Consider the following 24,351-nt stretch of genomic DNA (forward strand, 5'->3'; position numbering starts at 1 on the left):
AAATCCTTCCCAGAAGAGTGGAGGCTGTTATAGCAGCAATGTTCCTACATCTAGTGGAAAGCCTTCCCAGAAGAGTGGAGGCTGTTATAGCAGCAATGTTCCTACATCTAGTGGAAAGCCTTCCCAGAAGAGTGGAGGCTGTTATAGCAGCAATGGGGGAGGGGGACCAACTCCATATTAAATCATTATTTTAGAATGAGATGTTGGATGAGGTGTCCACATACTTTTGGTCATATAGTGTATTTACAGCTAAATATATACACAATTAAAATGACTGCACGCAAATAAATTACTCTCAATATCAATGGTCCCTTTATGTAAACAATACCTGATGGGACGCATCACAGAACATGGTGCAAAATGGACAAACAAACAAATAGAATAAACAGACCTGGGCTGTATCCCAATTATCTCTCCTTCCTCCTAAAAACGTACACTTGTTCACTTCCCCAATCTAAAAGTAGCGAACAAGTGTACACTTCGAGAGAAAGGAGGTATTATTGGGACGCACCCTAAGTCAGCAGTTGCCATAGTAGTCGGGCGGGTTAGGCATCGGTGTTTCCGGTTGGCGAAGCGATAGGCTGCTGGTTTAGTTGACCTTGGAGGTCAGAGGTCACAGGTGGAGTCGTCCCTGGCTGCGCTTGGAATGCTGGGAGATTTAAAACAAAATATGGGTCACGTGACCAGATAAGAGGAAGAGAACAAAAAGGTGCCCTGTTCCCTACATAGTGCACTACTTTTAACCAGAGCACTATGTCTCCCTGTTCCCTACATAGTGCACTACTTTTAACCAGAGCACTATGTCTCCCTGTTCCCTACATAGTGCACTACTTTTAACCAGAGCACTATGTCTCCCTGTTCCCTACATAGTGCACTAAGTCTCCCTGTTCCTTACATAGTGCACTACTTTTAACCAGAGCACTATGTCTCCCTGTTCCCTACATAGTGCACTACTTTTGACCAGAGCACTAAGTCTCCCTGTTCCCTACATAGTGCACTACTTTTAACCAGAGCACTAAGTCTCCCTGTTCCCTACATAGTGCACTACTTTTAACCAGAGCACTATGTCTCCCTGTTCCCTACATAGTGCACTACTTTTGACCAGAGCACTACATCTCCCTGTTCCCTACATAGTGCACTACTATAAGGTTGTAAAGTCCCAGGAACTTTACCAGAGCACTATGTCTCCCTGTTCCCTACATAGTGCATACTTTTGACCAGAGCACTATGTCTCCTGTCAACTTCAAAAACGACCAGACACTATGTCTTTACAGACCTACTTTTGACCAGAGCACTATGCTCCACCTGCTGGCAGATCAGAGCAGACTGACACTAGTGCACAGTCTGACCAGAGACTGTCTCTGTTCCCTACATAGTGCACTACTTTTAACCAGGCACTATGTCTCCTCCCTAATAGCCTGGGACTGTCTCTCCCTACATAGTGCCTACTTTTGGGACTGTCTCTCCTAACAGTCTGGGACTGTCTCTGTTCCCTACATAGTCTGGGACTGTCTCCCTAACAGTCTGGGCACTGTGTCTCTCCTAACAGTGCTGGGACTGTCTCTCCTAACAGTCTGGGACTGTCTCTCCCTAACAGCCTGGGACTGTCTCTCCTAACAGCCTGGGACTGTCTCTCCCTAACAGTCTGGGACTTTACCATCATTTCTCAACTACAAAATGACCAGACACTTTACAGACAGAAACAGCACCACCTCTGGGACTGACATCACAGATTGGGACTGTCTATTGGGCCACAGCCTAACAGTCTGGGACTGTCTCTCGTAACAGCCTGGGACTGTCTCTCCTAACAGCTGGGACTGTCTCTCCTAACAGTCTGGGACTGTCTCTCCTAACAGCCTGGGACTGTCTCTCCTAACAGCCTGGGACTGTCTCTCCTAACAGCCTGGGACTGTCTCTCCCTAACAGCCTGGGACTGTCTCCTCCAGCCTGGGACTGTCTCTCCTAACAGCCTGGGACTGTCTCTCCTAACAGCCTGGGACTGTCTCTCCTAACAGCCTGGGACTGTCTCTCCTACTGTCTCTCCAACAGCCTGGGACTGTCTCTCCTAACAGCCTGGGACTGTCTCTCCTAACAGCCTGGGACTGTCTCTCCTAACAGCCTGGGACTGTCTCTCCTAACAGCCTGGGACTGTCTCTCCTAACAGCCTGGGACTGTCTCTCCTAACAGCCTGGGACTGTCTCTCCTAACAGCCTGGGACTGTCTCTCCTAACAGCCTGGGACTGTCTCTCCTAACAGCCTGGGACTGTCTCTCCTAACAGCCTGGGACTGTCTCTCCTAACAGCCTGGGACTGTCTCTCCTAACAGCCTGGGACTGTCTCTCCTAACAGCCTGGGACTGTCTCTCCTAACAGCCTGGGACTGTCTCTCCTAACAGCCTGGGACTGTCTCTCCTAACAGCCTGGGACTGTCTCTCCTAACAGCCTGGGACTGTCTCTCCTAACAGCCTGGGACTGTCTCTCCTAACAGCCTGGGACTGTCTCTCCTAACAGCCTGGGACTGTCTCTCCTAACAGTCTGGGACTGTCTCTCCTAACAGTCTGGGACTGTCTCTCCTAACAGCCTGGGACTGTCTCTCCTAACAGCCTGGGACTGTCTCTCCTAACAGCCTGGGACTGTCTCTCCTAACAGCCTGGGACTGTCTCTCCTAACAGTCTGGGACTGTCTCTCCTAACAGCCTGGGACTGTCTCTCCTAACAGCCTGGGACTGTCTCTCCTAACAGTCTGGGACTGTCTCTCCTAACAGTCTGGGACTGTCTCTCCTAACAGTCTGGGACTGTCTCTCCGAACAGCCTGGGTTACAGTTTGTAAACGTGGTTCTGTATGTACTTACACAGGGCGATGTATCGGGGCTGCCGAACGGAGAGAGCTCTACCGAGTGGTTCTCTTTGTCGTACGAGTCGTCGAGGCGACGGTGGGCGAACTTCCTCCTCAGGGCCTCTGCAATCATGGAGGCCGGGTCGCTTAGCAACGCCGCGCCCTTGCTCCGCCTCCTCCGCACCGGCGTTCCCCCGGGCGACCTGGGGGTTGGGGCAAACGCAAGACACTAAAGAACTACATAACATTCAGTACCAGTCAATGAGTGGGTTTGTTCCACACACACACACACACACACACACACACACACACACACACACACACACACACACACACACACACACACACACACACACACACACACACACTCGCATCGTAAATAACTACTCATTATTATTTCTAGATTAGTCAGTCACAATTTACCCATGATGCATCATGGTTTTGATGCTCTCGAACGCGGCCATTGTGACAGATTTTCTTGCCAGACAGGCAATTATGGCAAATGGCACCCCTCTTAATTAGTGCACAACTTATTAACAGGGCCCTACTCCAGGGCCCGGAAGAGCTGTGCTTTAAAACCAGGACATGCGTCAGACCTTGGATAATTTATTATGAGAAACCCCCCCCTCCTCCTGCTGCACGTGTGACACCCACACCTCCAATCAGAGGCAAGTTCACCTTCTAAACCTAACAATGATGTTGGCAGAAGACTTCCTCAGGAGAAATGGTAGGCTACATAGACGTATGGGTACTTAGCTTCAGTAGCTAACTAGAAATATGTTCAACATGCTCAGGCCTGAGGTTGGTTAGGGGAGGGGAGGTCAGTCAACTTCCCCCTCAGGCCTGAGGTTGGTTAGGGGAGGGAGGTCAGTCAACTTCCCCCTCAGGCCTGAGGTTGACTAGGGGAGGTCAGTCAACTTCCCCTCAGGCCTGAGGTTGGTTAGGGGAGGTCAGTCAACTTCCCCTCAGGCCTGAGGTTGGCTAGGGGGTGGGGGGTCAGTCAACTTCCCCCTCAGGCCTGAGGTTGGCTAGGGGTGGGGGTCAGTCAACTTCCCCCTCAGGCCTGATGTTGGTTAGGGGGAGGTCAGTCAACTTCCCCCTCAGGCCTGAGGTTGGTTAGGGAGGTCAGTCAACTTCCCCCTCAGGCCTGAGGTTGGTTAGGGGGAGGTCAGTCAACTTCCCCCTCAGGCCTGAGGTTGGTTAGGGGGAGGTCAGTCAACTTCCCCCTCAGGCCTGAGGTTGGTTAGGGGGAGGTCAGTCAACTTCCCCCTCAGGCCTGAGGTTGGCTAGGGGGGGGGGTCAGTCAACTTCCCCCTCAGGCCTGAGGTTGGCTAGGGGGAGGTCAGTCAACTTCCCCCTCAGGCCTGAGGTTGGTTAGGGGGAGGTCAGTCAACTTCCCCCTCAGGCCTGAGGTTGGTTAGGGGGAGGTCAGTCAACTTCCCCCTCAGGCCTGAGGTTGGTTAGGGGGAGGTCAGTCAACTTCCCCCTCAGGCCTGAGGTTGGTTAGGGGGAGGTCAGTCAACTTCCCCCTCAGGCCTGAGGTTGGTTAGGGGGAGGTCAGTCAACTTCCCCCTCAGGCCTGAGGTTGGCTAGGGGTGGGGGTCAGTCAACTTCCCCTCAGGCCTGAGGTTGGCTAGGGGAGGGAGGTCAGTCAACTTCCCCTCAGGCCTGAGGTTGGCTAGGGGAGGGGAGGTCAGTCAACTTCCCCCTCAGGCCTGAGGTTGGTTAGGGGAGGGGAGGTCAGTCAACTTCCCCCTCAGGCCTGAGGTTGGCTAGGGGAGGGAGGTCAGTCAACTTCCCCCTCAGGCCTGAGGTTGACTAGGGGGAGGGGAGGTCAGTCAACTTCCCCCTCAGGCCTGAGGTTGACTAGGGGAGGTCAGTCAACTTCCCCCTCAGGCCTGAGGTTGACTAGGGGAGGTCAGTCAACTTCCCCCTCAGGCCTGAGGTTGACTAGGGGTGGGGGTCAGTCAACTTCCCCCTCAGGCCTGAGGTTGACTAGGGGTGGGGGTCAGTCAACTTCCCCCTCAGGCCTGAGGTTGACTAGGGGGTGGTCAGTCAACTTCCCCTCAGGCCTGAGGTTGACTAGGGGGTGGGGGTCAGTCAACTTCCCCCTCAGGCCTGAGGTTGACTAGGGGGGTGGTCAGTCAACTTCCCCCTCAGGCCTGAGGTTGACTAGGGGGTGGTCAGTCAACTTCCCCCTCAGGGCTGAGGTTGACTAGGGGGTGGTCAGTCAACTTCCCCTCAGGCCTGAGGTTGACTAGGGGGTGGTCAGTCAACTTCCCCCTCAGGCCTGAGGTTGGTTAGGGGAGGTCAGTCAACTTCCCCTCAGGCCTGAGGTTGGCTAGGGGAGGTCAGTCAACTTCCCCCTCAGGCCTGAGGTTGGCTAGGGGAGGTCAGTCAACTTCCCCCTCAGGCCTGAGGTTGGTTAGGGGAGGTCAGTCAACTTCCCCTCAGGCCTGAGGTTGGTTAGGGGAGGTCAGTCAACTTCCCCCTCAGGCCTGAGGTTGGCTAGGGGAGGTCAGTCAACTTCCCCCTCAGGCCTGAGGTTGGCTAGGGGAGGTCAGTCAACTTCCCCTCAGGCCTGAGGTTGGCTAGGGGAGGTCAGTCAACTTCCCCCTCAGGCCTGAGGTTGGTTAGGGGAGGTCAGTCAACTTCCCCCTCAGGCCTGAGGTTGGCTAGGGGAGGTCAGTCAACTTCCCCTCAGGCCTGAGGTTGGTTAGGGGAGGTCAGTCAACTTCCCCTCAGGCCTGAGGTTGGCTAGGGGAGGTCAGTCAACTTCCCCCTCAGGCCTGAGGTTGGCTAGGGGAGGTCAGTCAACTTCCCCCTCAGGCCTGAGGTTGGCTAGGGGAGGTCAGTCAACTTCCCCTCAGGCCTGAGGTTGGCTAGGGGAGGTCAGTCAACTTCCCCTCAGGCCTGAGGTTGGTTAGGGGGAGGTCAGTCAACTTCCCCCTCAGGCCTGAGGTTGGTTAGGGGGAGGTCAGTCAACTTCCCCCTCAGGCCTGAGGTTGGCTAGGGGGAGGTCAGTCAACTTCCCCCTCAGGCCTGAGGTTGGCTAGGGGGAGGTCAGTCAACTTCCCCCTCAGGCCTGAGGTTGGTTAGGGGGAGGTCAGTCAACTTCCCCTCAGGCCTGAGGTTGGCTAGGGGAGGTCAGTCAACTTCCCCCTCAGGCCTGAGGTTGGTTAGGGGAGGTCAGTCAACTTCCCCCTCAGGCCTGAGGTTGGCTAGGGGAGGTCAGTCAACTTCCCCTCAGGCCTGAGGTTGGCTAGGGGAGGTCAGTCAACTTCCCCTCAGGCCTGAGGTTGGTTAGGGGAGGTCAGTCAACTTCCCCCTCAGGCCTGAGGTTGGTTAGGGGAGGTCAGTCAACTTCCCCCTCAGGCCTGAGGTTGGTTAGGGGAGGTCAGTCAACTTCCCCTCAGGCCTGAGGTTGGCTAGGGGAGGTCAGTCAACTTCCCCCTCAGGCCTGAGGTTGGTTAGGGGAGGGGAGGTCCGTCAACTTCCCCCTCAGGCCTGAGGTTGGTTAGGGGAGGGGAGGTCCGTCAACTTCCCCTCAGGCCTGAGGTTGGCTAGGGGAGGTCAGTCAACTTCCCCCTCAGGCCTGAGGTTGGTTAGGGGGAGGTCAGTCAACTTCCCCTCAGGCCTGAGGTTGGTTAGGGGGAGGTCAGTCAACTTCCCCCTCAGGCCTGAGGTTGGTTAGGGGGAGGTCAGTCAACTTCCCTCTCAGGCCTGAGGTTGGTTAGGGGGAGGTCAGTCAACTTCCCTCTCAGGCCTGAGGTTGGTTAGGGGGAGGTCAGTCAACTTCCCCCTCAGGCCTGAGGTTGGTTAGGGGGGGAGGTCAGTCAACTTCCCCTCGGGCCTGAGGTTGGCTAGGGGAGGTCAGTCAACTTCCCCTCAGGCCTGAGGTTGGTTAGGGGAGGTCAGTCAACTTCCCCTCAGGCCTGAGGTTGGCTAGGGGAGGTCAGTCAACTTCCCCTCAGGCCTGAGGTTGGCTAGGGGAGGTCAGTCAACTTCCCCCTCAGGCCTGAGGTTGGTTAGGGGAGGTCAGTCAACTTCCCCCTCAGGCCTGAGGTTGGTTAGGGGAGGTCAGTCAACTTCCCCCTCAGGCCTGAGGTTGGTTAGGGGAGGGGAGGTCAGTCAACTTCCCCTCGGGCCTGAGGTTGGCTAGGGGAGGTCAGTCAACTTCCCCTCAGGCCTGAGGTTGGTTAGGGAGGTCAGTCAACTTCCCCCTCAGGCCTGAGGTTGGCTAGGGGAGGGGAGGTCAGTCAACTTCCCCCTCAGGCCTGAGGTTGGCTAGGGGAGGGGAGGTCAGTCAACTTCCCCCTCAGGCCTGAGGTTGGCTAGGGGAGGGGAGGTTAGTCAACTTCCCCTCAGGCCTGAGGTTGGCTAGGGGAGGTCAGTCAACTTCCCCCTCAGGCCTGAGGTTGGTTAGGGGAGGGGAGGTCAGTCAACTTCCCCCTCAGGCCTGAGGTTGGCTAGGGGAGGGAGGTTAGTCAACTTCCCCTCAGGCCTGAGGTTGGTTAGGGGAGGTCAGTCAACTTCCCCTCAGGCCTGAGGTTGGTTAGGGGAGGGGAGGTTAGTCAACTTCCCCTCAGGCCTGAGGTTGGCTAGGGGAGGTCAGTCAACTTCCCCTCAGGCCTGAGGTTGGTTAGGGGAGGGGAGGTAAGTCAACTTCCCCTCAGGCCTGAGGTTGGTTAGGGGAGGAGGTAAGTCAACTTCCCCTCAGGCCTGAGGTTGGCTAGGGGAGGGAGGTCAGTCAACTTCCCCCTCAGGCCTGAGGTTGGTTAGGGGAGGTCAGTCAACTTCCCCCTCAGGCCTGAGGTTGGCTAGGGGAGGGGAGGTCAGTCAACTTCCCCTCAGGCCTGAGGTTGGCTAGGGGAGGGGAGGTCAGTCAACTTCCCCTCAGGCCTGAGGTTGGTTAGGGGAGGTCAGTCAACTTCCCCTCAGGCCTGAGGTTGGCTAGGGGGGGGGGAGGTCAGTCAACTTCCCCTCAGGCCTGAGGTTGGCTAGGGGAGGGAGGTCAGTCAACTTCCCCTCAGGCCTGAGGTTGGTTAGGGGAGGTCAGTCAACTTCCCCCTCAGGCCTGAGTTTGGCTAGGGGAGGGGAGGTCAGTCAACTTCCCCCTCAGGCCTGAGGTTGGCTAGGGGAGGGGAGGTCAGTCAACTTCCCCTCAGGCCTGAGGTTGGTTAGGGGAGGTCAGTCAACTTCCCCTCAGGCCTGAGGTTGGCTAGGGGAGGTCAGTCAACTTCCCCTCAGGCCTGAGGTTGGTTAGGGAGGTCAGTCAACTTCCCCCTCAGGCCTGAGGTTGGCTAGGGGAGGTCAGTCAACTTCCCCTCAGGCCTGAGGTTGGTTAGGGGAGGTCAGTCAACTTCCCCCTCAGGCCTGAGGTTGGTTAGGGGAGGGGAGGTCAGTCAACTTCCCCTCAGGCCTGAGGTTGGTTAGGGGAGGGGAGGTCAGTCAACTTCCCCCTCAGGCCTGAGGTTGGTTAGGGGGAGGTCAGTCAACTTCCCCCTCAGGCCTGAGGTTGGCTAGGGGAGGTCAGTCAACTTCCCCCTCAGGCCTGAGGTTGGTTAGGGAGAGGTCAGTCAACTTCCCCCTCAGGCCTGAGGTTGGTTAGGGGGGGGGTCAGTCAACTTCCCCCTCAGGCCCGAGGTTGGCTAGGGGGGGGTCAGTCAACTTCCCCCTCAGGCCTGAGGTTGGTTAGGGGGAGGGGAGGTCAGTCAACTTCCCCCTCGGGCCTGAGGTTGGCTAGGGGGAGGTCAGTCAACTCCCCCCTCAGGCCTGAGGTTGGTTAGGGGGAGGTCAGTCAACTTCCCACTCAGGCCTGAGGTTGGCTAGGGGGAGGTCAGTCGACTTCCCCCTCAGGCCTGAGGTTGGCTAGGGGAGGTCAGTCAACTTCCCCCTCAGGCCTGAGGTTGGTTAGGGGAGGTCAGTCAACTTCCCCTCAGGCCTGAGGTTGGTTAGGGGAGGTCAGTCAACTTCCCCTCAGGCCTGAGGTTGGTTAGGGGAGGGAGGTCCGTCAACTTCCCCTCAGGCCTGAGGTTGGCTAGGGGAGGTCAGTCAACTTCCCCTCAGGCCTGAGGTTGGTTAGGGGAGGGGAGGTCAGTCAACTTCCCCCTCGGGCCTGAGGTTGGCTAGGGGAGGTCAGTCAACTTCCCCCTCAGGCCTGAGGTTGGTTAGGGGAGGTCAGTCAACTTCCCCCTCAGGCCTGAGGTTGGCTAGGGGAGGGGAGGTCAGTCAACTTCCCCTCAGGCCTGAGGTTGGCTAGGGGGAGGGAGGTCAGTCAACTTCCCCTCAGGCCTGAGGTTGGCTAGGGGAGGGGAGGTCAGTCAACTTCCCCTCAGGCCTGAGGTTGGCTAGGGGAGGGGAGGTCAGTCAACTTCCCCCTCAGGCCTGAGGTTGGCTAGGGGAGGGGAGGTCAGTCAACTTCCCCCTCAGGCCTGAGGTTGGCTAGGGGGAGGGGAGGTTAGTCAACTTCCCCCTCAGGCCTGAGGTTGGCTAGGGGAGGTCAGTCAACTTCCCCCTCAGGCCTGAGGTTGGTTAGGGGAGGGGAGGTCAGTCAACTTCCCCTCAGGCCTGAGGTTGGCTAGGGGAGGGGAGGTTAGTCAACTTCCCCTCAGGCCTGAGGTTGGTTAGGGGAGGTCAGTCAACTTCCCCTCAGGCCTGAGGTTGGTTAGGGGAGGGGAGGTTAGTCAACTTCCCCTCAGGCCTGAGGTTGGCTAGGGGAGGTCAGTCAACTTCCCCTGAGGCCTGAGGTTGGTTAGGGGAGGGGAGGTCAGTCAACTTCCCCTCAGGCCTGAGGTTGGCTAGGGGAGGTCAGTCAACTTCCCCTCAGGCCTGAGGTTGGTTAGGGGAGGGGAGGTCAGTCAACTTCCCCTCAGGCCTGAGGTTGGCTAGGGGAGGGAGGTTAGTCAACTTCCCCTCAGGCCTGAGGTTGGTTAGGGGAGGTCAGTCAACTTCCCCCTCAGGCCTGAGGTTGGTTAGGGGAGGGGAGGTTAGTCAACTTCCCCTCAGGCCTGAGGTTGGCTAGGGGAGGTCAGTCAACTTCCCCCTGAGGCCTGAGGTTGGTTAGGGGAGGGGAGGTCAGTCAACTTCCCCTCAGGCCTGAGGTTGGTTAGGGGAGGGGAGGTCAGTCAACTTCCCCTCAGGCCTGAGGTTGGTTAGGGGAGGGGAGGTCAGTCAACTTCCCCCTCAGGCCTGAGGTTGGTTAGGGAGGTCAGTCAACTTCCCCCTCAGGCCTGAGGTTGGTTAGGGGAGGTCAGTCAACTTCCCCTCAGGCCTGAGGTTGGCTAGGGGGAGGGGAGGTTAGTCAACTTCCCCCTCAGGCCTGAGGTTGGCTAGGGGAGGTCAGTCAACTTCCCCAGGCCTGAGGTTGGTTAGGGGAGGGGAGGTCAGTCAACTTCCCCCTCAGGCCTGAGGTTGGCTAGGGGAGGGGAGGTTAGTCAACTTCCCCTCAGGCCTGAGGTTGGTTAGGGGAGGGGTCAGTCAACTTCCCCCTCAGGCCTGAGGTTGGTTAGGGGGAGGTCAGTCAACTTCCCCCTCAGGCCTGAGGTTGGCTAGGGGGAGGTCAGTCAACTTCCCCCTCAGGCCTGAGGTTGGTTAGGGGGAGGTCAGTCAACTTCCCCCTCAGGCCTGAGGTTGGTTAGGGGGAGGGGAGGTCAGTCAACTTCCCCCTCAGGCCTGAGGTTGGTTAGGGGGAGGTCAGTCAACTTCCCCCTCAGGCCTGAGGTTGGCTAGGGGGAGGGGAGGTCAGTCAACTTCCCCCTCAGGCCTGAGGTTGGTTAGGGGGAGGTCAGTCAACTTCCCCCTCAGGCCTGAGGTTGGCTAGGGGAGGGGAGGTCAGTCAACTTCCCCCTCAGGCCTGAGGTTGGCTAGGGGGAGGGGAGGTCAGTCAACTTCCCCCTCAGGCCTGAGGTTGGTTAGGGAGGTCAGTCAACTTCCCCTCAGGCCTGAGGTTGGCTAGGGGAGGGGAGGTCAGTCAACTTCCCCTCAGGCCTGAGGTTGGCTAGGGGAGGGGAGGTCAGTCAACTTCCCCTCAGGCCTGAGGCTGGTTAGGGGAGGTCAGTCAACTTCCCCTCAGGCCTGAGTTTGGCTAGGGGAGGGGAGGTCAGTCAACTTCCCCTCAGGCCTGAGGTTGGCTAGGGGAGGGGAGGTCAGTCAACTTCCCCTCAGGCCTGAGGTTGGTTAGGGGAGGTCAGTCAACTTCCCCTCAGGCCTGAGGTTGGCTAGGGGAGGGGAGGTCAGTCAACTTCCCCCTCAGGCCTGAGGTTGGTTAGGGGAGGTCAGTCAACTTCCCCCTCAGGCCTGAGGTTGGTTAGGGGAGGGGAGGTCCGTCAACTTCCCCCTCAGGCCTGAGGTTGGCTAGGGGAGGTCAGTCAACTTCCCCTCAGGCCTGAGGTTGGTTAGGGGAGGGGAGGTCAGTCAACTTCCCCCTCGGGCCTGAGGTTGGCTAGGGGAGGTCAGTCAACTTCCCCTCAGGCCTGAGGTTGGTTAGGGGAGGTCAGTCAACTTCCCCTCAGGCCTGAGGTTGGCTAGGGGAGGTCAGTCAACTTCCCCTCAGGCCTGAGGTTGGCTAGGGGAGGTCAGTCAACTTCCCCCTCAGGCCTGAGGTTGGTTAGGGGAGGTCAGTCAACTTCCCCCTCAGGCCTGAGGTTGGTTAGGGGAGGGGAGGTCCGTCAACTTCCCCCTCAGGCCTGAGGTTGGTTAGGGGGAGGTCAGTCAACTTCCCCCTCAGGCCTGAGGTTGGCTAGGGGGAGGTCAGTCAACTTCCCCCTCAGGCCTGAGGTTGGCTCGGGGGAGGTCAGTCAACTTCCCCCTCAGGAAGGGAGCATTTTGTAAGTTATTTTATTCTAAAAAGAAAATAAACCTGTAACTGCCATTTCCTGAAACCAAGAGTCTTAAAATGATATCAAACATAGTACCAAAATGTAGCATTTTTCAATTCTTGCAACCAATAGAATGTTGGAACATACATACATTACATTACATTACATTACATTACATACATACATACATACATACATACATACATACATACACAGCTGAACTTAACTTGGGTCAAATGTTTCAGGTAGCCGAGTTTCCCACAGTAAGTTGGGTGAATTTTGGCCCATTCCTCCTGACAGAGCTGGTATAACTGAGTCAGGTTTGTAGGCCTCCTTGCATGCACACACCTTTTCAGTTCTTCCCACAAATGTTCTATGGGATTGAGGTCAGGGCTTTGTGATGGCCACTGCAATATCTTGGCTTTGTTGTCCTTAAGCCATTTTGCCGCAACTTTGGAAGTATGCTTGGGGTCATTGTCCATTTGGAAGACCCATTTGGAAGTATGCCTGGGGTCATTGTCCATTTGGAAGACCCATTTGGAAGTATGCTTGGGGTCATTGTCCATTTGGAAGTATGCTTGGGGTCATTGTCCATTTGGAAGACCCATTTGGAAGTATGCTTGGGGTCATTGTCCATTTGGAAGACCCATTTGGAAGTATGCTTGGGGTCATTGTCCATTTGGAAGACCCATTTGGAAGTATGCTTGGGGTCATTGTCCATTTGGAAGACCCATTTGGAAGTATGCTTGGGGTCATTGTCCATTTGGAAGACCCATTTGGAAGTATGCTTGGGGTCATTGTCCATTTGGAAGACCCATTTGGAAGTATGCTTGGGGTCATTGTCCATTTGGAAGACCCATTTGGAAGTATGCTTGGGGTCATTGTCCATTTGGAAGACCCATTTGGAAGTATGCTTGGGGTCATTGTCCATTTGGAAGACCCATTTGGAAGTATGCTTGGGGTCATTGTCCATTTGGAAGACCCATTTGGAAGTATGCTTGGGGTCATTGTCCATTTGGAAGTATGCTTGGGGTCATTGTCCATCTGGAAGACCCATTTGGAAGTATGCTTGGGGTCATTGTCCATCTGGAAGACCCATTTGGAAGTATGCTTGGGGTCATTGTCCATTTGGACCCATTTGCGACCAACCTTTAACTTCCAGACTGATGTCTTGAGATGTTGCTTCAATATATCCACATAATTTCCCTTCCTCATGATGCCATCTATTTTGTGAAGTGCACCAGTCCCTCCTGCAGCAAAACACCCCCACAACATGATGCTGCCACCCCCGTGCTTCACGGTTGGGATGATGTTCTTCTGCTTGCAAGCCTCCCCATTTTTCCTCCAAACATAACGATGGTCATTATGACCAAACAGTTACATTTTTGTTTCATCAGACCAGAGAACATTTCTCCAAAAAGTACAATGTGCAGTTTCAAACTGTAGTCTGGCTTTTTTTATGGAGGTTTTACATATAGATACTTTTTACCTGTTTCCTCCAGCATCTTCAAGTGGGAGAACTTGCACAATTGGTGGCTGACTAAATAAAATCCATTATTTAAACAATGGAATGAACCTGCCAAGAGAGGGCCGCCCACCAAAACTCACGGACCAGGCTTGGAGGGCATTAATCAGAGGCGACAAAGGGACCCTGAAGGAGATGCAAAGTATCTGTCCATAGGACCACTTTAAGCCGAACACTCCAGAGTGTTTACATAAGAGTGGCCAGGAAAAAAAGCCACTGCTTAAAGAAGAAAATAAGCAAACACATTTGGTGAACGGAGGTTCACCTTCCAGCAGGACAATGACCCTAAGCATAACTGCTAAAGCAACACTCGGGTGGTTTAAGGGGAAACATTTAAATGTCTTGGAATGGCCTAGTCTAAGTCCAGACCTCAATCCAATTGAGAATCTGTGGTATGACTTAAAGATTGCGGTACACCAGCGGAACCCATCCAACTTGAAGGAGCTGAAACAGTTTATCCTTGAAGAATGGGCAAAAATCCCAGTGGCTAGATGTGCCAAGCTTATAGAGACATACCCCAAGAGACCTGCAGCTGTAATTGCTGTTGAATATGTGTATGTGACCAATAACATCGTTAAATATGGACCAATAACATTTGATTTCACCTCAAAAGGCTTGCAGCTTGGCAGATCTGCTGCTATAGACAGACAGGCTCTCAGAGTTGTAGACTTGACTCCAGCACAGTGACATGCCTTGGTGTCCATGCTTACCTCTGCACGGAGCGCAGTTTCACCTGGTTCAGCTCATTCAGTACATCCAGCATGGTGGGGACCGGGCCCTGTCCTACCGCCTTATCCTGGGACTGTAGTAGTCCAACCTGCCCAGCCTCATGGCTCTTCCCCTGGGCATGACCTTTACCGGCCTCCCTGTCCTGCTGGATTAGATTCTCCACCGCAGACAGACCAACAGAGGAGCTGGGTGGAGGAGGACAGGGAGGAGGTGGAGGAGGACACGGAGGAGGTGGAGGGCGACATGGGGTGGAGGTGAGGACAGAGGCAGGGGACATTCCAGGGGTACCCGGAAGGTTCTGGGAATGGGCTGGACCGGGACGACAGGAAAAGGAGGGAGAGAAAAGGGTGAACAAACGATAAGTCTGGTGTATCACTTTCATAATAGAGGAATGAATGGGTTTATCATGACTGGGATAGGTGTGAGTGTTTACCATGACTGGGATAGGTGTGAGTGTTTACCATGACTGGGATAGGTGTGTGTGTTTACCATGACTGGGATAGGTGTGTGTGTTTACCATGACTGGGATAGGTGTGTGTGTGTTTACCTTGACTGGGATAGGTGTGTGTGTTTACCATGACTGGGATAGGTGTGTGTGTTTACCATGACTGGGATAGGTGTGTGTGTGTTTACCATGACTGGGATAGGTGTGTGAGTGTTTACCATGACTGGGATAGGTGTGAGTGTTTACCATGACTGGGATAGGTGTGTGTGTTTATCATGACTGGGATAGGTGTGAGTGTTTACCATGACTGGGATAGGTGTGAGTGTTTACCATGACTGGGATAGGTGTGAGTGTTTACCATCACTGGGATAGGTGTGAGTGTTTACCATGACTGGGATAGGTGTGAGTGTTTACCATCACTGGGATAGGTGTGTGTGTGTGTGTGTGTTTACCATGACTGGGATAGGTGTGTGTGTTTACCATGACTGGGATAGGTGTGTGTGTTTACCATGACTGGGATAGGTGTGAGTGTTTACCATGACTGGGATAGGTGTGAGTGTTTACCATGACTGGGATAGGTGTGTGTGTTTACCATGACTGGGATAGGTGTGTGTGTTTACCATGACTGGGATAGGTGTGTGTGTTTTACCATGACTGGGATAGGTGTGTGTGTGTTTACCATGACTGGGATAGGTGTGTGTGTGTTTACCATGACTGGGATAGGTGTGTGTGTTTACCATGACTGGGATAGGTGTGTGTGTGTTTACCATGACTGGGATAGGTGTGTGTGTGTTTACCATGACTGGGATAGGTGTGCGTGTTTATCATGACTGGGATAGGTGTGAGTGAGTGTGTGTGTTTACCATGACTGGGATAGGTGTGTGTGTGTTTACCATGACTGGGATAGGTGTGTGTGTGTTTACCATGACTGGGATAGGTGTGTGTGTGTTTACCATGACTGGGATAGGTGTGAGTGTTTACCATGACTGGGATAGGTGTGTGTGTGTGTTTATCATGACTGGGATAGGTGTGAGTGTGTGTTTACCATGACTGGGATAGGTGTGAGTGTGTGTGTGTTTACCATGACTGGGATAGGTGTGAGTGTGTGTGTGTTTACCATGACTGGGATAGGTGTGTGTGTGTGTGTGTTTACCATGACTGGGATAGGTGTGAGTGTTTACCATGACTGGGATAGGTGTGTGTGTGTTTACCATGACTGGGATAGGTGTGTGTGTGTGTGTGTTTATCATGACTGGGATAGGTGTGTGTGTGTGTGTGTTTATCATGACTGGGATAGGTGTGAGTGAGTGTGTTTATCATGACTGGGATAGGTGTGTGTGTGTGTGTGTTTATCATGACTGGGATAGGTGTGTGTGTGTTTATCATGACTGGGATAGGTGTGTGTGTGTGTTTACCATGACTGGGATAGGTGTGTGTGTGTGTTTACCATGACTGGGATAGGTGTGTGTGTTTACCATGACTGGGATAGGTGTGAGTGTTTACCATGACTGGGATAGGTGTGTGTGTGTTTACCATGACTGGGATAGGTGTGTGTGTGTTTACCATGACTGGGATAGGTGTGAGTGTTTACCATGACTGGGATAGGTGTGTGTGTTTACCATGACTGGGATAGGTGTGAGTGTGTTTACCATGACTGGGATAGGTGTGTGTGTGTTTACCATGACTGGGATAGGTGTGAGTGAGTGTGTGTGTGTTTATCATGACTGGGATAGGTGTGTGTGTGTGTTTACCATGACTGGGATAGGTGTGTGTGTGAGTGTTTACCATGACTGGGATAGGTGTGTGTGTGTTTATCATGACTGGGATAGGTGTGTGTGTTTACCATGACTGGGATAGGTGTGTGTGTGTTTACCATGACTGGGATAGGTGTGAGTGAGTGTGTGTTTACCATGACTGGGATAGGTGTGTGTGTGTGTTTACCTTGACTGGGATAGGTGTGAGTGTTTACCATGACTGGGATAGGTGTGAGTGAGTGTGTGTGTGTTTATCATGACTGGGATAGGTGTGTGTGTGTGTGTTTATCATGACTGGGATAGGTGTGTGAGTGTTTACCATGACTGGGATAGGTGTGTGTGTGTGTGTTTATCATGACTGGGATAGGTGTGTGTGTGTTTACCATGACTGGGATAGGTGTGTGTGTGTTTACCATGACTGGGATAGGTGTGTGTGTGTGTTTACCATGACTGGGATAGGTGTGTGTGTGTTTACCATGACTGGGATAGGTGTGTGTGTGTTTACCATGACTGGGATAGGTGTGTGTGTTTATCATGACTGGGATAGGTGTGAGTGTGTGTGTGTTTATCATGACTGGGATAGGTGTGTGAGTGTTTACCATGACTGGGATAGGTGTGAGTGTGTGTGTGTTTACCATGACTGGGATAGGTGTGTGTGTGTTTACCATGACTGGGATAGGTGTGTGTGTGTTTACCATGACTGGGATAGGTGTGTGTGTGTTTACCATGACTGGGATAGGTGTGTGTGTTTATCATGACTGGGATAGGTGTGTGTGTTTATCATGACTGGGATAGGTGTGTGTGTGTTTACCATGACTGGGATAGGTGTGAGTGAGTGTGTGTGTGTGTTTATCATGACTGGGATAGGTGTGTGTGTGTGTTTATCATGACTGGGATAGGTGTGTGTGTGTTTACCATGACTGGGATAGGTGTGTGTGTGTTTATCATGACTGGGATAGGTGTGTGTGTGTGTTTATCATGACTGGGATAGGTGTGTGTGTGTGTGTGTTTACCATGACTGGGATAGGTGTGTGTGTGTTTACCATGACTGGGATAGGTGTGTGTGTGTGTTTATCATGACTGGGATAGGTGTGTGAGTGTTTACCATGCCTGGGATAGGTGTGTGAGTGTTTACCATGCCTGGGATAGGTGTGTGTGTTTATCATGCCTGGGATAGGTGTGAGTGAGTGTGTGTTTACCATGAATGGGATAGGTGTGTGTGTTTACCATGAATGGGATAGGTGTGTGTGTTTACCATGACTGGGATAGGTGTGTGTGTGTGTTTACCATGACTGGGATAGGTGTGTGTGTTTACCATGACTGGGATAGGTGTGTGTGTGTTTACCATGACTGGGATAGGTGTGAGTGTGTGTTTACCATGACTGGGATAGGTGTGTGTGTGTGTTTACCATGACTGGGATAGGTGTGAGTGAGTGTGTGTTTACCTTGACTGGGATAGGTGTGAGTGTTTACCATGACTGGGATAGGTGTGTGTGTGTTTACCATGACTGGGATAGGTGTGAGTGTTTACCATGACTGGGATAGGTGTGAGTGAGTGTGTGTTTACCTTGACTGGGATAGGTGTGAGTGGGTGTGTGTGTTTACCATGACTGGGATAGGTGTGTGTGTGTTTACCATGACTGGGATAGGTGTGTGTGTGTGTGTGTGTTTACCATGACTGGGATAGGTGTGTGTGTTTACCATGGCTGGGATAGGTGTGAGTGAGTGTGTGTTTACCATGACTGGGATAGGTGTGAGTGTTTACCATGACTGGGATAGGGTGTGTGTTTACCATGACTGGGATAGGTGTGTGTGTTTACCATGACTGGGATAGGTGTGTGTGTGTTTACCATGACTGGGATAGGTGTGAGTGTTTACCATGACTGGGATAGGTGTGAGTGTGTGTGTGTTTATCATGACTGGGATAGGTGTGAGTGTGTGTGTGTTTACCATGACTGGGATAGGTGTGTGTGTGTTTACCATGACTGGGATAGGTGTGTGAGTGTTTACCATGACTGGGATAGGTGTGTGTGTGTGTGTGTTTACCATGACTGAGATAGGTGTGAGTGTTTACCATGACTGAGATAGGTGTGCGTGTTTATCATGACTGGGATAGGTGTGAGTGAGTGTGTGTGTTTACCATGACTGGGATAGGTGTGTGTGTTTACCATGACTGGGATAGGTGTGTGTGTGTTTACCATGACTGGGATAGGTGTGTGTGTTTTACCATGACTGGGATAGGTGTGAGTGTGTTTATCATGACTGGGATAGGTGTGTGAGTGTTTACCATGACTGGGATAGGTGTGTGTGTGTGTGAGTGTGTGTTTACCATGACTGGGATAGGTGTGTGAGTGTTTACCATGACTGGGATAGGTGTGTGTGTGTTTATCATGACTGGGATAGGTGTGTGTGTGTGTGTGTGTGTGTGTGTGTGTGTGTGTGTGTGTGTGTGTGTGTGTGTGTGTGTGTGTGTGTGTGTGTGTGTGGTGTGTGTGTTTATCATGACTGGGATAGGTGTGTGTTTACCATGACTGGGATAGGTGTGTGTGTTTACCATGACTGGGATAGGTGTGTGTGTTTACCATGACTGGGATAGGTGTGTGTGTGTGTGTTTATCATGACTGGGATAGGTGTGAGTGTGTGGGTGTTTACCACGACTGGGATAGGTGTGAGTGTGTGATGTTTACCAGGGGATAGGTGTGAGTGTGTGAGTGTTTACCACGACTGGGATAGGTGTGTGAGTGTTTACCATGACTGGGATAGGTGTGTGTGTGTTTATCATGACTGGGATAGGTGTGTGTGTGTGTGTGTGTGTGTGTGTGTGTGTGTGTGTGTGTGTGTGTGTGTGTGTGTGTGTGTGTGTGTGTGGTGTGTGTGTTTATCATGACTGGGATAGGTGTGTGTTTACCATGACTGGGATAGGTGTGTGTGTTTACCATGACTGGGATAGGTGTGTGTGTTTTACCATGACTGGGATAGGTGTGTGTGTGTGTGTTTATCATGACTGGGATAGGTGTGAGTGTGTGGGTGTTTACCACGACTGGGATAGGTGTGAGTGTGTGAGTGTTTACCACGACTGGGATAGGTGTGTGTGTGTTTACCACGACTGGGATAGGTGTGTGTGTGTTTACCACGACTGGGATAGGTGTGTGTGTGTGTGTGTGTGTGTGTGTGTGTGTGTGTGTGTGTGTGTGTGTGTGTGTGTGTGTGTGTGTGTGTGTGTGTGTGTGTGTGTGTGTGTTTAGACACCTGAGGGTGGCGCGGTGACAATCATGGCAATCTGAGCTCGTAGTTTAAGCAGCTCGTCCTCCAGGGCTGTGATCTTCCGCAGAGCCACTGGGTCTGATCTGTGCCCCAGCATCATGTCTCCTGGCTGGGCTCGGACCGCCGCCAACCCTCGGTCCCCTGGACGTGGAGGGGCCAGCACCACCTCGTCGCCCCGACTCACAGCACCCTGTCGGGACGGACGCTCGCGGTGCCTGAGATCGGACCAGAAGGAATGACAGATTGAGAAACAGTCCTTTTATAAACAAGCTTTTTGGAAAGTGGAGAAGTCACAACAGGAAGCAGACATTATTGGAGAAGTGTTCCGTTTGCTTGCAAAGATTAACAGTAAATAAAGTTATTATTTTCACCCAACAAGTAAGCCAAAATTACTAGCTAGCTAGCTTAACTTGTTTACAGTTGGGTAGTAATCGCTCCTACTCTTTTCTCTGACATGTCGATAACATGTGCCCCATAGGATTCTACACACAACCCTGAGGGTGACTTCATCTACTGGGTTCTACCAGTCTGAGTCTCTGTGTATATCTACTGGGTTCTACCAGTCTGAGTCTCTGTGTATATCTACTGGGTTCTACCAGTCTGAGTCTCTGTGTATATCTACTGGGTTCTACCAGTCTGAGGAGTCTCTGTGTATATCTACTGGGTTCTACCAGTCTGAGTCTCTGTGTATATCTACTGGGTTCTACCAGTCTGAGTCTCTGTGTATATCTACTGGGTTCTACCAGTCTGAGTCTCTGTGTATATCTACTGGGTTCTACCAGTCTGAGTCTCTGTGTATATCTACTGGGTTCTACCAGTCTGAGTCTCTGTGTATATCTACTGGGTTCTACCAGTCTGAGGAGTCTCTGTGTATATCTACTGGGTTCTACCAGTCTGAGTCTCTGTGTATATCTACTGGGTTCTACCAGTCTGAGTCTCTGTGTATATCTACTGGGTTCTACCAGTCTGAGTCTCTGTGTATATCTACTGGGTTCTACCAGTCTGAGTCTCTGTGTATATCTACTGGGTTCTACCAGTCTGAGGAGTCTCTGTATATCTACTGGGTTCTACCAGTCTGAGTCTCTGTGTATATCTACTGGGTTCTACCAGTCTGAGGAGTCTCTGTGTATATCTACTGGGTTCTACCAGTCTGAGGAGTCTCTGTGTATATCTACTGGGTTCTACCAGTCTGAGTCTCTGTGTATATCTACTGGGTTCTACCAGTCTGAGTCTCTGTGTATATCTACTGGGTTCTACCAGTCTGAGTCTCTGTGTATATCTACTGGGTTCTACCAGTCTGAGTCTCTGTGTATATCTACTGGGTTCTACCAGTCTGAGTCTCTGTGTATATCTACTGGGTTCTACCAGTCTGAGTCTCTATGTATATCTACTGGGTTCTACCAGTCTGAGTCTCTATGTATATCTACTGGGTTCCACCAGTCTGAGTCTGTGTATATCGACTGGGTTCTACCAGTCTGAGGAGTCTCTGTGTATATCTACTGGGTTCTACCAGTCTGAGTCTCTGTGTATATCTACTGGGTTCTACCAGTCTGACTCTCTGTGTATATCTACTGGGTTCTACCAGTCTGAGTCTCTATGTATATCTACTGGGTTCTACCAGTCTGAGTCTCTATGTATATCTACTGGGTTCCACCAGTCTGAGTCTGTGTATATCGACTGGGTTCTACCAGTCTGAGGAGTCTCTGTGTATATCTACTGGGTTCTACCAGTCTGAGTCTCTGTGTATATCTACTGGGTTCTACCAGTCTGAGGAGTCTCTGTGTATATCTACTGGGTTCTACCAGTCTGAGTCTCTGTGTATATCTACTGGGTTCTACCAGTCTGACTCTCTGTGTATATCTACTGGGTTCTACCAGTCTGAGTTGAGTCTCTGTGTATATCTACTGGGTTCCATCTACCTGATCTTGGTGAAGCGGTCTCCCTCATCCTCCGCCACCCACAGCACGTCAGCCAAGGAGGGGATAGCGGGGAGGGTATCCATGGTGACGTCCAGGTATCTGTGCTGTCGGGAGGTGTGTAGAGGAATCTGTGGACAGTATGAGCCAGCTGAGTGTGAGACCAAACCACAGAACCAGAAGTCTTCTGGTCCCATCTCCATAACAACGATACACCTCAATGTGAAGCAGATGAAGTTGTGATGCTCCATAGTCGGTTACGGAGTCGTGGGTTACGGAGTCAGCGGTTACGGAGTCAGCGGTTACGGAGTCGTGGGTTACGGAGTCGACGGAGTCGTGGGTTACGGAGTCGTGGGTTACGGAGTCGTGGGTTACGGAGTCGTGGGTTACGGAGTCGTCGGTTACGGAGTCGTGGGTTACGGAGTCGTCGGTTACGGAGTCGTCGGTTACGGAGTCGTGGGTTACGGAGTCGTGGGTTACGGAGTCGAGGGTTACGGAGTCGTGGGTTACGGAGTCGACGGTTACGGAGTCGTGGGTTACGGAGTCGTGGGTTACGGAGTCAACGGTTACGGAGTCGTGGGTTACGGAGTCAATGGTTACGGAGTCAACGGTTACGGAGTCGTGGGTTACGGAGTCGTGGGTTACGGAGTCAATGGTTACGGAGTCGATGGTTACGGAGTCGTGGGTTACGGAGTCGTGGGTTACGGAGTCGTGGGTTACGGAGTCGAGGGTTACGGAGTCGTGGGTTACGGAGTCGTGGGTTACTGAGTCAATGGTTACGGAGTCGTGGGTTACGGAGTCAATGGTTACGGAGTCGTGGGTTACTGAGTCAATGGTTACGGAGTCATCGGTTACGGAGTCAACGGTTACGGAGTCATCGGTTACGGAGTCAACGGTTACGGAGTCATCGGTTACGGAGTCATCGGTTACGGAGTCAACGGTTACGGAGTCATCGGTTACGGAGTCAACGGTTACGGAGTCATCGGTTACGGAGTCATCGGTTACGGAGTCATCGGTTACGGAGTAGACTGATGTGTTACTTCAGATGATCCTAGACCTGTATTAACCAGTTTACATTCATATTGACCTGGAAGTGGATACGTGGAGACGGGGTCAATGGGAGGTTGGTCCCGATCATCCGCACCAGGCTCCGGTACTGACCGCACAACTGGCTCTCCCACACTGGAATTAGCTGAAAAACAAACACACACACACACACACACACACACACACACACACACACACACACACATTGGCACGAAGCACTCTTCAAATCGTCAATCTTTTGGTACAATCTCAAAACAAGCATCCTATAAAATGAGCCACTGCATTTGTGATATTTATCTTTTTTTTTTTACCATGTCAGGAGAGACTCCGAAATACTCAAGGACATTTTGCAACAGATCAAATATATCTTCTAGCAGAGACATCTGGAAGCAGCCCTTCTGAATGTTCTGGCTGGTGATGGATGTGGTGTGGGCTTTCTGTTGACAGCTTCGGTCGGCAGGCTATAGGACTCCCGTTTCACGTTGCACCATGGGATGCGAGTCCTGCCCACAGTCAAAGAAGTAGAAACATCCTCATTCAAACCTGGGGGGGTGACGGGGTCACCCTTATAATGTAATCATTTCATGCACGTTTGGTAGAGTTACCTAGCTATCAGTACAGTATTCCCGAAAACACGGTTCATCAAAACACATCAAGCGGTAACATGATAAACAAGCGAGCAATAAATATTGTATTATATGTGTAAACGGTAAAAAGTTAATATTCTCTTACCCCATGGATCATTTAGAAATTATACCTGGCGACAAAATAACCTTCTCCTAAGATGCTCACGTGTCCGGACAAGTGAGAAGGTGAACTCAAATAAAGCCACTCTCGCAAACCGTGCCGTGATTGGACATTTCAATTGGAAGAAAATCCTACGCCAATCAGAATAGCGGAATCGTGCAACGTGACCACAGCTGTTCGAACCAATGGGGCTTTCAATAATATTCACACCAAATTCGTATTTTTTTGTTGTTGTGTGTGAACGAGTTGACCGTTCTCCTAGCAGTCAGAATAAAAGGCTTGTATCATATTCAAAGATTCTTTCCCTTCAAGATAAGAGTCCCCCTACAAAGACATGCTAAACTCGTTTTTTGTTTTGTTTTTGCACTCCGGTGCAGTTCACAGGATTTCCCCCAAAAAAGAGACGTAATTTTTACAAAAATACTGGTATATTGAAAGCTACTGTGTAGGCTGTTTAAACAAATACACTTTTTAATAAAATACTAATATATATGCTATTGGAATTACTCAATAGAGTCTGTAAAACTTCAATGCGTCTCTTGTGCCAGGCAACGGGTTTAATACAGAGTACTGGGGAGTCCTTACTCCACCCATCCAGTTCACTGCAATGCAACACACGGTATATGGGAGACTTATTGGCTTGTAAAAGAGAAAACATTTCTACCTGCCTCAGCTAAAGTGAGGGTGGGAAATAGTCAGTAGGGTCTCTACTAACCAAATAGGTGTCGTTTTCAGAGGTTGACTCTGTCGTACACATCCAGCAAACACAGCTGTAAATGACCTGGTACTATCCACGGTGTATTGCATTGGGTGCTATAAGAGGGTGTGGAGTGAAAAGGGATGAGACACAGCCCCCCCTTCCAAATCTACACATATTTGGATAGTAGAGAACCTACCCAGTATTTCCCACTTTAGCTGAGACAGGAAAACAGTTCTCTCTACAAGCCAGTATTCTCAACATTTAAAAAAAAATATATTTTTCATTTCACCTTTATTTAACCAGGTAGGCTAGTTGAGAACAAGTTCTCATTTACAACTGCGACCTGGCCAAGATAAAGCAAAACAGTTCGACACATACAACAACACAGAGTTAAACATGGAATAAACAAAACATAGTCAATAATACAGTAGAACAAAAGAAAACAAAAAGTCTATATACAGTGAGTGCCAATGAGGTAAGATAGGGGAGTTAAGGACATACCAGTGTCAACATTGTATTTTTTTTTATAATTATTGGTCTTACAAAAATATTTTTAAAACCATATTTTATTT

The 24,351-nt window shown here is 51.6% G+C and overlaps 1 protein-coding gene and 2 long non-coding RNA genes across 5 annotated transcripts; 2 read left to right on the forward strand and 1 right to left on the reverse strand.

The window, feature by feature from the left end:
* Positions 1-293: 293 nt before the first annotated feature.
* On the reverse strand, positions 294-23,200 carry mtfr2 (mitochondrial fission regulator 2). Its single transcript, XM_052524610.1, has 8 exons — positions 23,065-23,200; positions 22,644-22,835; positions 22,373-22,477; positions 21,289-21,416; positions 19,355-19,584; positions 13,888-14,215; positions 2,850-3,036; positions 294-649 (listed from the first exon to the last, which is right to left on the reverse strand). The coding sequence occupies exons 2-8, from the start codon at positions 22,713-22,715 to the stop codon at positions 614-616; spliced, it is 1,086 nt and encodes a 361-aa protein (XP_052380570.1). The 5' UTR covers positions 22,716-22,835; positions 23,065-23,200; the 3' UTR covers positions 294-613.
* On the forward strand, positions 3,917-10,624 carry LOC127931548 (uncharacterized). Of its 3 annotated transcripts, none has more exons than XR_008141709.1 (3): positions 3,917-4,174; positions 5,810-5,895; positions 10,351-10,624. It is a non-coding gene; the product is annotated as an uncharacterized LOC127931548 (long non-coding RNA). The 3 variants fall into 3 exon arrangements; XR_008141710.1 differs by having other exon boundaries at positions 5,810-5,880; positions 10,336-10,624; XR_008141711.1 differs by having other exon boundaries at positions 4,155-4,174; positions 5,767-5,880; positions 10,336-10,624.
* On the forward strand, positions 15,338-16,640 carry LOC127931549 (uncharacterized). The gene is made up of 3 exons (XR_008141712.1): positions 15,338-15,380; positions 15,719-15,750; positions 16,565-16,640. It is a non-coding gene; the product is annotated as an uncharacterized LOC127931549 (long non-coding RNA).
* Positions 23,201-24,351: the final 1,151 nt, after the last annotated feature.

This window comes from Oncorhynchus keta, chromosome 8, assembly GCF_023373465.1.
Source record: "Oncorhynchus keta strain PuntledgeMale-10-30-2019 chromosome 8, Oket_V2, whole genome shotgun sequence".
NCBI lineage: Eukaryota > Metazoa > Chordata > Actinopteri > Salmoniformes > Salmonidae > Oncorhynchus > Oncorhynchus keta.